The sequence below is a fragment of the Porites lutea genome, chromosome 3 (genome assembly GCF_958299795.1).
Source record: "Porites lutea chromosome 3, jaPorLute2.1, whole genome shotgun sequence".
In the NCBI taxonomy this organism is placed as follows: Eukaryota; Metazoa; Cnidaria; class Anthozoa; order Scleractinia; family Poritidae; genus Porites; species Porites lutea.
Genome location: NC_133203.1, coordinates 49,576,106 through 49,589,163, shown reverse-complemented (window position 1 = coordinate 49,589,163; position 13,058 = coordinate 49,576,106). Strand labels below are relative to the sequence as shown.

The following is a 13,058-nucleotide window of genomic DNA, read 5'->3' as shown; positions in this document are numbered from 1 at the left end:
TTTGTTTATCAGGCGAACTGGCCGAGCAGGAAGAAAAGGAACCTCGTTTACGTTCATCACCTCCGAGCAAGGAAGGTGAGATTGTGTGTGCAGCTACCTTGATTGACTTTTTAATGTTATCAGAGTTCCAACTTGTTGAAAATGTCAATTTTTCTTCGTTCATTTCTTTTTGTTTTGTTCTTTCTTGGCAGGCATGCAGGTGATATTATTAAGGTAAGATTGAGTTTCATATCTACAACATTAGACCAAAGTATTTCTACCACGCGGAATTTATTGTAAAAAGGTAAAAGGCAAAGGTGCACACAAGCCGAAGGCCCAAACGGCCGGAGCTTATCCTGGTTTCTGTAGCATGAAGCATGCCTAGGAGTATTGCTTCTCCCCCCTGGACAGGATGCTAGTCCATCGCAGGGTTACCCCCCAGCAGTATGTCGCCAGTATCCATTTACACCTGGGTGAAGAGAGACAAAGTGGAGTAAAGTTTCTTGTCTAAGGAAACAACGCGATGGGCGAGACTTGAAACGTGGACCTTCAGATCCGAATTTGGAGGTGTTAACCGTTCGGCCACACGCCCCCCCACATGCCCTCACTTGTTGTAATCTTCGTTTATTAATAATTCTTTCTGCTGTACGTTTTGCAGGCGTTAGAATCTTCGGCTGCTGTGGTTCCCGATGAACTTCGAAAAGTATGGCAGGATTATACAGAAGAGAGAAAAGCGGTAAACTGACTTTGATTTCATCTTTCATCTCTCTCTCCCCACCCCCCCCCCCCTCCCCTCTAATAACCTTTTTTGTGCGGTTCAATTGAGGAGTTGATAGGCTGACCATTGATAAAAATATAATGTGTTGTCATCATTTCATAGCACTGATTAATCTGAATACTATTTTAGGAAGGAAAGACCGTCATCCAAAACAGTGGATTCACCGGCAACAAAGGTAGGCCCGATCCTGTTTTGATATTACGCTAAGTCTTAAAGTTAGTCAATACTTTGTGTGGACAAGAGCAAAAAATTACGACTAACGAGTGCATCTGTTGTGTTGCTTGTTCGGCGAGTGCTGGCCGCATGCATGCGGAGAGGAAATTATGTTTCGGGAAAGAAGTGTCGTAAACAAAGCAATGCAAACCTTATGTTAAGTTCTCGCAATGGCTGATGCGGTCTAAAGAAAAGAAATGCATTTTATTTGAGTGTCAATGTATTTATCACCAAAGTACCAATTGAGGACACTAGTTTGACGTCTCCTACTGGAGACGGGGCCGCCATTTTACCTACTCATCCGAGCCACGCGAAGGTCTATAGACTACGAGCAGTCTCTCTTTTTTCTGTAGTCCGTCGAGCAAAACGCGAGGCACGCAAATTGCCACGCGCGTGACTGATGGTGATTTCGCACGTCTCGCGGCTTCGCCGGTGCGCGCGTGCACTCCCCTTACTAAACCGGAAGAAAAAGAGAGACTGCTCGCAGTCTAGAAGGTCTAGTATATGAAGGTCTGGGTATTGGTCCGGTTCCAGGGGATCGAGGCCGCGACCCCCCGTATAGCAGTCAAGCGCTCTACCGACTGAGCTAATCCTGTCGCGTTAGTGACTAAAAATTAGCTTAACTTCAATTAGTCAAGCAAATTATAGTCAACATTTGTCATTTTTAGAGTGATCGGGTGCCTTGATAACGCATCAATATTAAGAATTACAAACTAAATATTACTAATGATTTGATGCTAAAATCACTCAGTATTAGCACCTTATTACACCTACATTTTTTTGTTCTGCAGGTTACAAATTTAACGACGAAGAGAAAGCGAAAGTGAGCGAAGCGAAAAAGATCCAGAAATGGGTGAGTTTATTAAATGACCCAAACATATGCCCTGAAATCTTGTGCGACTGAAAATTTATTTATTCAATAGGGAGCTTACGGAACTATGACGACGACGACGACAACTTCAAAAAACAATAGATTTAATGATCAAAACAACAGCTCTGCATGTACATCACGCTTTTTAGTACATTTCTTTGACGTCCAGTGCACGACTACGACTTGAAACCTCCTAATTTGACGATGTATGGAGGACGTGGACATACGACGACAAATTTTCCTTCCTCTTTTTGAAGTTGAATAAAATCCTTAAGAATTTAACTCCAGGAAAAGTCGCCTGCATTTGACATATTGAGCGGCTCCAAATAGACGCGATTAAGTTTGAAAGAACGCAAATTCATTCTTTTAGCGACGTTTTCACTGCGGTCGTCGTCGTCGTTGCTTAGGCAACCCTCCAAGTTGCGACTATTTTAGTCGCCATAGCGTGCAAAATTTTGAACCTGGCGACTTGATTTGTACAAAAGTCTCTTTAAACCAAAAGAATTGGTCGCCAAATGGCGACCAAGCAGAAACTTTAACTTGGAGGGTTGTTAAGGTGCCTAATTACTTATTTCCAGGCTCTTGGTCTCCAAGATTCGGACGATGAAGCAGAAGCTGAAGAGAAAGCTGTGGAAGAGGTACTATTTTAACCCTTTTACTGCCAAGTTCTGATTAGTAATTCTCCTTTCTGGCTGCTTTTATGCCATACATTTCTTTGTACGTTATTTAAGAGAATTTGAGGTTATATGAAGATAACAGCCTTCAGCTCATACATTTGCCTTTTCTCATCACCTATCTATTGGACAATGCATTGATGTTACGAGGAGAACTTACATGCGGATCACTTCTGGGAGTTGAAGGATTAACTTTAGTTTGAAAATCGTGAATAGCCGTCAGTACACTAGCAGGCTCCCTAACAGCTGTCATTTGCTTAGCGTTGCTCGATGAGCCCAGTAACGGTTGCAAAATTTCAAGACCAAGGCAGAAATCCGCGAGGGCCTGTCATCCTCTCTAATAAAGAAACATCTAATGAATTTAAACTGTAGAGTCTGAAGAAGGCATTATTAACTGATGCTTGTTTTTCCGAACTCCCGCTCTCTCGCTCGCTTTTGCTGCATAAAACATAAAAAAATCTCCTGCTCGCGCTTCGCGCTCGGGGAAACTTTGAGCTCGTCTTTTAGGCGAGTCTAGTATTTCAGTAAATTCGTTTAATGAAGGTGCGACTGAGCCCTTTTTCGAATTTTGTTTGTACTGATTTAGATTGACAAGCAGTTGGATGCTGTGTTTAGCAAAGGAAAGCCACACATAAAGAAAGAAGCGCCAACAGCAGCAACGAGCGGCGGTGAACAAATCAAAGGCGAACAACAGGGTGAGATAAAGTCAGACATTATTTCAAAACGTCCCCTCCCCCCCCCCCCCCCCGACCCTTTAACCCATTTACAAGGAATTTTCACAGAAGATCACGTCCGCCATGTTGGAGTCCCAAAATAGTAAAACGGCGGCTATGTTGGTGTCCTGTGGGAATTGAACTCTTTTCTTATGTAAACGATTACTTTTGTCGCGATTAATTTGAATATATGCTGGCCACGTACGTGATAAACGCTCTAATAGGGAGCTCAAGCAACGGCAACGGGCATGGCAACGAGAACTTTAAAACAGCAATTGTTTCCTTTGCCGTCACTGCACGACTTCGACGTGCAACTGCCTGTTTTCACGTTTCGTGCATGGAGGACGTGAACGCAAAATAACGACTTTCTTTATCTTTTCCTTCAACTTCGTTATAGTCTTTTAGAATTCAACTCCAGGAGAATATGTCAACAATAGACGAATTGAGCTCGATAATGTTTGAAACAGCGTGAATTCACTTTTTAAGTAACTTTTTTCGTAGGCGTCGTCGCCGTTGTTGCCTAAGCTCCCTATTCTTATTTTAGTCGGTCGGGTGGTGAAAATAACATGAAATCACGAGAAGTAGAGTGGTGTGCGTACACTTTTTACCATTTTTTGTTGTCATGGTTATCTCTGTGTCTAGCCCCTCTAAGACGTTTCCCCAGCTTTCGCGGTCATCTTTGCTTGGACCACGTGACCCTTGGCTAATTGTCCGCGCGGAACAATGAGGCCTTGGGACAAGGAAAGAGAACTCAATATCTCTTTTTGTTGGACTTTCAGCTAAGCTCAACCTGGCTACAAGTATAGCGGCTAAAATCAACCAGAAGATAATTGCTGGAACAAACGTGAGTGCTTTTGGATACATTTTAAGAACTGTAAAATAATGATCTAATAGACGCCCTGGGCGTCTTGGTAATTTTGGGAGCCCAAGAGGGGGCGTTTAATAGATAGGAGGCGTTTTAGATCAATTTGATTTTTAAACCTCAGCTTTTGATGTCAGAATCCTTACCTTGAACTTGACGTTGAACAAGATGCAATGCGCAAACGTTTGTTAATAAAACAAGAAACTTAATAAATTGAATGGTTTTGTCCCCGTTTGATAATTTCTAGTGTTTTGGAGTGACTGTCTTTGAGGGCGTCCATTAGACAGGGGGCGTTTATTGGAGAGGGGCATCTAATACACACTGAATGGCTTAAGGGGGCGTTTATTAGACAAGAGGCGTTTATTTGAGAGTGGGCGTCTATTGGATCATTAACGGTAATTACAATTTTTGTTGTCAGGGTATCGGGTCTGAGGTATGTATTACATGAAAACAACGACGACATAGTGTCCTGGGCCGGGTTGTTCGAAGCAGGGTTTAAGTTGACCCAGGGTTAGTGCGAAATTTTATTTCGTATATGAAAGCTTGAGAAGCAAATTCAGTTGTATTCTTTTTGCCTAAAATTTGATGATTGGATGCGCTAAAAAGAAGAGAGAAAATAATCCGGGAAAATGATTTTGAACAAAAGAACTGAAAAGAAACCCGGGTTAAAATTTAACCCCGGGTTAGCGCTAATCGGCCTTCGAACAACTGGGCCCTGTTTTTGTCGCTCACTAATCCCCAGTCCCTTTCTGTTAAAGCAGTGGGATCATGCCAAATATAATAAAGATTGCGGAAAACATGAGCAGATACCATTGTCAAACAGTCACAAATAATGTAGATGAAGTATCTTTCAATGGCTCATGCAAATATTTGAGAACAACATATTTACCTCATTAGTATTAAATTCGGCAGATAGGAAGTTCGAAGTTTGAAGGGGCCTACTGTACACAGCCAAGTTGAAATGTTAAAACAGTTGAACTTATCTGAACTGCGCAGGTGTGAGCTAAATAACATATTTATTATTCGGTTGTTATTGTAGAATATGGACCCGACTCAGCAGGCTGCAAGCCAGATCATCAAAGGAGGAACCGTCACCGCTCTTACTGTAAGCAAAACACTTATTTCAGTTGTACAAACTGTTTTGTCAGCGGCTGCAGCTTTACCACAGTGCGCAATTAAAAACCATAAGAACTTGTTCAGAGGAGTTTATGTTGCCAAAAGAGATTTACTAAGCTGGCAAAACTTCATTTTCTTTTGTTTTGTGTTTGTCACTTGCATGCTGTTATGCCGTTGTTATTGTTTAATATGGTGGCGTGATCGGATACTGAAAACTTCTAAAGATAAGTTTACCAGGTTGTAGTGCAAGAGAAATTTCTTTCATTTTACTTTTTATTGTCTCTGTTGCTTGTTAATCGGATGAATTAGACCAGGAGTTACAAATTGCGCGCTTTACAAACCCTTCTTATTCGAGTCTTACGCACCTATCTTCCCGCATTACACTGTTCAAAGTCCCCTATTTTTTCGTAAGATCATCGAACTCGAGCCCTCACCATTTTATAGCAGTCATTTTGTAATTGGTTTCAAAAGTACCGAGGGGGCGGGCGTTGGGCTTTATAGACTGGGTGAAGATGACCGCGTGTAGCGCCCTTTTTCTATGAACTTATGGGAAAATAGGGGACCGTGAACAGTCTACTTCCGCATCTGATGTTAAAATGCAACCGGAACGGAAGTTACAGAGACTCACCTTGGTCTGATTTAGCGACCATTTTTCACGGCACCCTGTTATTAATTAGAGACCCTAATCTTAAGCATGACTTATGTCCGTTAACCTTTTATTTTTTATGTCGTGGCCGGCATTTTTTCCTTAGGGCCTGGGTCTAGCCAAACAGCTGGCCGAAAAGATTCATGGGAAGATTGGGTATGAGGCTCCAGTGGAGGAAACGAAACAGGACGAAAAACCAAAAGAAGAAGAACAACGGTACGAAGATGAAGTGGAAATAAACGACTTCCCTCAGACTGCACGCTGGAAAGTCACATCAAAGGTACATGTTAACTTGGGCTCGAATTTAACTTTTTCCTTCAGGCTTCAACTGGCGACCGGAGGGAAAAATCCCGTCGCTAAAACGAAAATTTCTGGTTGTCAGTTTATGACTTCAGGGAAGTATGGCGGCTGAGACTATAAAGCTAGTATTAATATGACTACACTGCCTTCACGCCCTCCTTTGTATCGCTTTCATTGCTAATCTGATTCTGATTTTGCTTTTGAGTGGATTTTACCGCTGATTCTGTGGTGCCGCGAGACAAATTTGCTTCATCCAATCAGAAGCACCACCCAGATCTGGGCAGTGACACGTCATTAGTATGGAATTTCTGCACCCGTTCTTCAGACGTCATTTCGCGGGGAAATCGTTGGTGGCGTCGCGAAATGTCGGCTGTTTTCTCAGGCTTTATTATTCATTATTATCAGTGGTGGATCCAGTGGAGGGGCCGGGGGGCCCCTCCCCCCCTCCTTAATTTTCGATTAAAATGAAGCCGAAAGGGCGGAAAAAATTTTTTTGGAGACTGCCCCCCCTATCTCAGGGTCTGGATGACCGTCCCCCCCCCTCCCCCCTTATCTGAAGGTCTGGATTGGCCACTGATTATTGTATTTATTTTTCTGTGAATCCCTGCAGGAAACCATCATGAACATCACCGAAGTCTCTGAAGCTGCCATTACAGTTCGTGGCACATTCTTTCCACCAGGTATAAATAAATCAGTTTTTTTCCTTAGTTAACATTGGCTCTGCAATGTTATTTCTTCTCCGCTAATTGGTTGCTTTTTGCCCTCGAGATTTGACTCTAGCAGCAACAATGGACCCTCGCGACCCTCGCAATTTTGTTCAATTATTGGCAACCACCAGCTGGCGAAAATCTAAAAACGCTTAAAAGAGCGCCTGAAAATTGTCTTCGGTAAAAAAAGCTGTCCACCATTGATATGCATGTTACTGCGTGATTTGTTCCGTGAAAGTATGTGCAATCACAGAGATTGTTGAAAGTATTTGAAATATTTTGAGCTGTATATCTGATGATTCTTTTTCCTTTCTTTTTCACTCTAGGCAAAGAACCCAAGGCGGAAGGCGAGAGAAAAATTTATTTATACATCGAAGGTAAACGTATGACTCCTTTACTGGAATCAGTGAATCAAATCAAATCAATCAAGCAACGACTTTCTTAACGTGTCAAAACTTCTAGAATACCACTAGTGTTGCACCAATCAAAGACACGTGGGAAAGTATCGAAGGAAGCATAGCTCTCGCTAACTGGAGTAAAGGATATAGCAGGTTTAATCTCACAAGTCTCTGTTATTTGTTTACAGGTCCTTCTGAACGGTCGATCCATTTAGCTAAACTTGAAGTAAAGCGAGTCGTTAAGGAAGAAATGATAAGACTTGTAAGTAGATATCCATTGTTTAGCCCTCGACTTTTCTTTCTCTTTTTACAGAGAAAAACAGAACTGTGAACAGTCAGTTTAGGTGTCCGTATGGATCCTTCCTTCACACTTGCCCTTGCGTCGCTCGTGTCTTTCGCGCGTTTGTCGGGCCCCCACGCGTGTCTTGCATGAAACCGAGCAAATGAGTTTGTCCTATAAGTTGGGTAACATCGATCCATCAGTCTTAATCTGAAAGAGCAGCTTTCCCTTAACAGTTGATTCAAGCGAATACTAACCATGAAAGAACTTTCAAAGCTATAAGAGTTAGCTTGCTTCGAAACGGCATGGTAAAGGGGGAATTCCGACACGCAAGAACGCGATGGGTAGTAATTCTCTTCCCTCCTTCCTCGCGCGACTATCGCGTTCTCGCGTGCCCACCTTCTCATCCAAGCTAAGTTGGAGCTTCTTGAGTAGGCTAGAGTACGTTGTATCGATGTTCTATTGGCCAGCTTAAGCAAAGCCTCTGTCCCAAGCATTTTAAGTTTTGCAAGACAAAATATTTTCACTTAGTCCTTCCATTCAGCGGAAAAGTCAAGTGCTTCTCTACGAGCAACATCCTTGGAATGCTTTAGCAAAGAGCTACTACTCTCAGTCCACCCCTCCCAGGGGTACGCGTGGTTTGTTTGAGCTTAGAGCACAGGATACTAAGTACCTTCGTGGCTCGTACAAAACTTACCCAAAAGCGGTACATTAACATGAACATTTTATTGTTTCTTTTCACTAGGGTTCGTTCCGTGGACCTCAGTCTACTGGTAGATACAAAGTGCTTTGAAAGTATCTTATGGTCTTCTGTCGTGATCTCAGTGTGATCTGATGGCGCCCCTGATCTTCTTCTAACGCGGTCTTCAATAACAGCACCCGCTTCTTTCTCTTTTTGTATTCCTTCAAGGGAAAACAAAGTCGCCTGCATTCTGCGCTTTGATCTACGTTGGGAGTTGGGGGAGCGAGAAGGATAGATACCGCCTTGCCTCTCTTCTCTTTCCTCCGCAGTTTCCTTGTAAGCGAGAGAAGGTGCATCTCACATCTCAGGGAACTAAACGAGATATGTCGATTTTCTGTACTAGCTTTGGTCTGCTGTATTAGCACTAATGTGTTTTTAAGATTATAACATAAGCAAACACGTTTTTATTGAAATTATTTTATAAGGTATAATTACTGTTAAACTACTTAGCTGACAAGTGAAAAGCTCCTAGGCGATTTCGCTTGCTTTTAAATCGGGATAGCTATGCATGCAGTCGAAACCTGTACTGAGCGGCACCTCTGTTACGGACTTATGTCATTTACTAAGCTCTGTTCCTTTGGTGTCCGTGGTACAGGGTCAACTTTGTTAACAGTACTGAGTACTTCGATACCCTACACATTCATGAGAGTTCTTATTACTTTAAACATAATTATTTTGAGCGTTTGTTGGCACCCTTCTCTGGAACCTGCAGTGTTTCTGTTAGCTATTGCAGTTATCTTTTTCCTGTTATCAAATAACGAAATAAAGTTTAACATCTAACACAAAATACCTTTCTTGTTGTTTTTGATCAGTGTGACGTGTTTTCAATCTATTGCATGACTGTAAATGATTAGAATTTGTATCTGGCTGAAAATAATAATAACCAAGCGCGATCTCGCAGGCACGCACGCGTGCAGGCGCCCTGATTAAGGGTGGATAAAGGTTGGGCGGTGAAACGAGGGCGTCCGAGCAAAAAGGTGCGACGTAGTGGACTGGGACTCTGTTTAGAAATGTCGCCTGTTTTCGACTTTGGTCAATTCGGCCTGGGCTTGCGATGTGGTTTGTCCTTTAGACATTGGGCCCATTTATACGAGGAAAAATAAGACGCGTCTTAAATAAGACGCGAACTGTACCATTTATACGGGCATGTCTTATCTAAGACTAGAACAGCTCGTATAAATGGTTCGCGTCTTATTTCTGTTCTTGAGTCGTTTTCATGTGAATGTTGCCCGTAGCAACGGCAATCCAACGTGGCGCGCCAAAAATTAACGCATGCGTACTATGCGTTTGCGTCTTATTTAAGACGCGAAGGTCATTTATACGAAGTTTTTCTCGTGTTAGCTAAGGGCTGTTCTAAAATAAGACGCGTCTTAGCTAAGCCGCGTCTTATTTTAGACGAAATGTGCCGTTTATACGGAAAGTTCGCGTCTTATTTAAGACGCGTCCTATGTAAAACGCGTCTTATTTTTCCTCGTATAAATGGCCCTACTGTTAATGATATATATGAAATAAATCATATATGAACTGCGGAAATGAAATGAAAATGAAGAAATGATCGTCGCAGTGAACGCAATTTATGCAATTGCGTAAAGAAGCCTGAAAAGACACTGCCGCTGTCACTGAATTATGGCGGCTTGAGAATTGAGTTGTTTTCTTACACTTTTGTTCCTCGTTCCTTTGTGCTGGTACGCTGTCTCCAAGAGGCAAATGTTGCTAATATTTTGCGGGAGGTTTAGTTGGAGTAAACAAACATCTCTTTCAAATGGTTTCTCTGGTTAATACTTCCGTGACTCTACCACCACTGAATTTTATTTTCGCTATGATTACGCCAATGTCGATGTTATTCCAAAACAAAAACAACGAAACAGTCTAAAACACGAAGGAAAATGTCATCCATGGCAAAACTAAATGACAGTTGATGGTTTTTCATAACTAGATTAAGATATTATAAATGTGTGCACGCGCAAGGTGTAATTATGCTAATTTCAATCACCATCATCCTTCTTTTTAATTTTGAAAAAAACTACTCGTACGTCTTTATGTTTCTTCAGAACTTCAAAATTAGTTTCCCCTCAGTGTTAACTGTTTACTTTGTTTTATTTTTGAGAGAAAACGGAGAAAAAAACCTTACAATTAACTTCAATATATTTTGTTTACATGCGGTTGCGGATTTGCGACGCATTCCGCGAATCGCCATAGCGCGTTGCTCCCGAGAAGCAATGTTTGAAGTAGTACAACACCACTATATCAAAATATATCAAGCTAGTTTTTGTTATGTTATGTCAAATTTATCCCCCCTTAAAATATGTAAAAATTACGGTTAAGAAATGTTTAGCTTTTGCAAACGAAACGGCGAAAGACGATTAGGTGATATTTAGTGGAAGGAGGAGGCATTGAACACTTTCAAATTGAACTCAAATTTTGGCTTTACACGACCAACAAGTTTGACTTTTAGGCATACAAACATTAACATATGAAACTGTTTATTAATATTGTTATGAAAGAAATTTATTTATTTAGCACTGTAGCCTGAAATTACAGAAAGAAAATCGGATTTCTGGTTTGTAAAAAGGAAATATTTCACCGGCCTGCAAGCGTTCCGGAAGCGCGGAAAGAGCGCTCGTGCCAGTCCTACTCGGCGTCAGACATTGAATGAAGATTCACCGCTCAACCTTTATCCGCCCTGCCCTGATTGATTAGTTTGCGTGATAGGAGTTCGAATTTCCCAGTTCGAGCGCCTGCTACGAAGGCTATGATGCCATCGCGTTCGCGTTTGTGACTGACCGTTCACCCATTATCGGTAATACGAAGATTTAGCAACAGGACGGGAACGTAAGTTGGCGATGGGAATGCGCGTGGAAAGGACTAAACACGACTTCCGGTGCCCAATTTGCCGCTTTTCCATTGGTCAAGCCTTTTGTTTGATTTGCTCGCGCCGTTGTCAACTGACGTTCCCGTTTCGTTTTTGTCAGGAATGTTCTGTTGTAAGTAGTAAGGTGCTAAACAAAGCCGTCTCAATGGTGTATCTACTCAATCAGCTCTGAGAATCATAGTTCGAATAAACAGTCGACATTTCACGACACCAGCTCGTTTCCCCGCGAAATGATGTCTGAGGAACAAGCGCAGAAATGCTATACTGGTGGTCGTGCCGCGAGCAAAATTAACTTCAACCCAGAAAGCACCACCCAGATCAGTATGGAATTTCTCTGCTCGTTCCTCCGATGTCAACCAGTGGCGGCGTCTCGTCGCCTGGTCTCAGGCGTTAGGTTGTGTGGTTGGCGCAAAGAGGTGTGAGGAAAACAGCTCCCGCCGCACTCCACCATCTCAGCCCGTGGAACAGGCTATCGAATAAGGCTAGGGCACCGACGCTACAAGATTTGCTTAGTTCCTTGACTTCTTGGGAAAGAAAAGTTCGAACCCGACCCGGATTCCACATGGGCTTGTGACTCTGCGGCCTGTTGCATAAATAATTTTTAGCCCAGCCATCTTCCAGTATATGGTAGTTTCAGAATGTTGTGACCACAAAATGACATGCTTCGTGCTTGCGGCCCAAAACCCACTGGGTCAGGCCGGGCGCCCCTAACAACCGCCTTTTTTGCTGGCTCAGTTTCCGGGCTATTGCCGTTAAAATAGCTCACCACGTCTGACGCCGGGCTTTTTGCAACTAGTCCTGTACTCTAGGAATGGATTTTCGAAGGCATTAAGCGGCGCAGGTTAAAAAAAATATGGGCCTCTGGCAACTCCTCTACCCCTCCCATCCTCTTCTGGGAACAATTAAGATAAGCGTGGGTAGCCTGGAGAGGCGGATAGTTTGAAGAGAACAGTTATCATGATTCTTAGTACGGTTCTCTGGTAAAACAGGAGGTTTCCGACAAATAACGCATGCGAGCTACTCTAGACATCAAATACCGTCAGACACGCTGAATTGCCTTTTTTCCAGTAACACTTTCCATTCAAGGACATATTATTACTTCCACATCTCCCAGCCAGCAAAAATGTCCCAGCAGAACAAATATTTAATTTGAGGAACAGATCCATTAGGCCCCCGTGTAACAAAAATAGAGGTTGAATACATTTCTCATGGAGAGGAAACGTTTACTGTTGGTTTTCACTAGCGACGGACTCGGAGTCGTAGTCGTAATCAGAAGCGTAAAGCTTATGATCTACTGAAAACAGCGTTCCGATTCCGCTTAGGACTCCGTCGCTTATGTTCCCCCTATTATCTAGTGAAAACCAGATTGTCGGAGTCGGAAGCAGAAGTGGAAGGATAACCCAATCACAATGCACGTTCCCACGCTTTGTGATTGGTTTAGTTCTTACGCTTCTGCTTCCGACTCCGACAATCTGGTTTTCACAAGATCATAAGCGGAACGTAAGCGACGGAGTAGTAAGCGGAGTAGAAAGAAATGGAAACGTTCTGATTCTTTTGACTCCGATTCCGTCGCACTTATGTCTCCGCTTACGACTTCGGTCTTTGATTTTCACTAGGTCATAAGCGCTCTTTCGACTCCGCTTACGATTCCGACTCCGACTCTGTCGTTAGTGAAGACCAGCCCATCTCAAACCTTGTCGGTTAATTGTTTTCCGTTAATTTTTATGTTTTGTATCTGCTTAATATAACCATTCCACGATAGGCAATTGTTTTACAAATTACCTAAAATTCAAATGATGTTAACTCAACAATAAAACTGGCGGGAAAGCTTTAAAAGCCATTTGTTTTCCGTAAACCAATCAAATGCGAAAACCATTGTAATGTTATTATGATTGACAGCTGCGAGT

General features: G+C 42.5%; 1 protein-coding gene across 2 annotated transcripts in view; it reads left to right on the top strand.

Annotated features, from left to right (window-relative positions):
* LOC140931346 (probable ATP-dependent RNA helicase DDX46) overlaps positions 1-9,066 on the top strand; it is a 35,848-nt gene extending 26,782 nt beyond the window's left edge. For both annotated transcript variants that reach the window (XM_073381144.1, XM_073381143.1), the window contains exons 27-40: positions 13-75; positions 192-213; positions 638-715; positions 887-932; positions 1,762-1,823; positions 2,420-2,479; positions 3,102-3,210; positions 4,008-4,072; positions 5,130-5,195; positions 5,959-6,132; positions 6,763-6,832; positions 7,186-7,236; positions 7,446-7,519; positions 8,283-9,066. In XM_073381144.1, coding sequence (XP_073237245.1) covers positions 13-75; positions 192-213; positions 638-715; positions 887-932; positions 1,762-1,823; positions 2,420-2,479; positions 3,102-3,210; positions 4,008-4,072; positions 5,130-5,195; positions 5,959-6,132; positions 6,763-6,832; positions 7,186-7,236; positions 7,446-7,519; positions 8,283-8,330 — 988 coding nt within the window. In that variant the 3' untranslated portion in view covers positions 8,331-9,066. The remainder of the gene's footprint in view (positions 1-12; positions 76-191; positions 214-637; positions 716-886; positions 933-1,761; positions 1,824-2,419; positions 2,480-3,101; positions 3,211-4,007; positions 4,073-5,129; positions 5,196-5,958; positions 6,133-6,762; positions 6,833-7,185; positions 7,237-7,445; positions 7,520-8,282) is intronic.
* Positions 9,067-13,058: the final 3,992 nt, after the last annotated feature.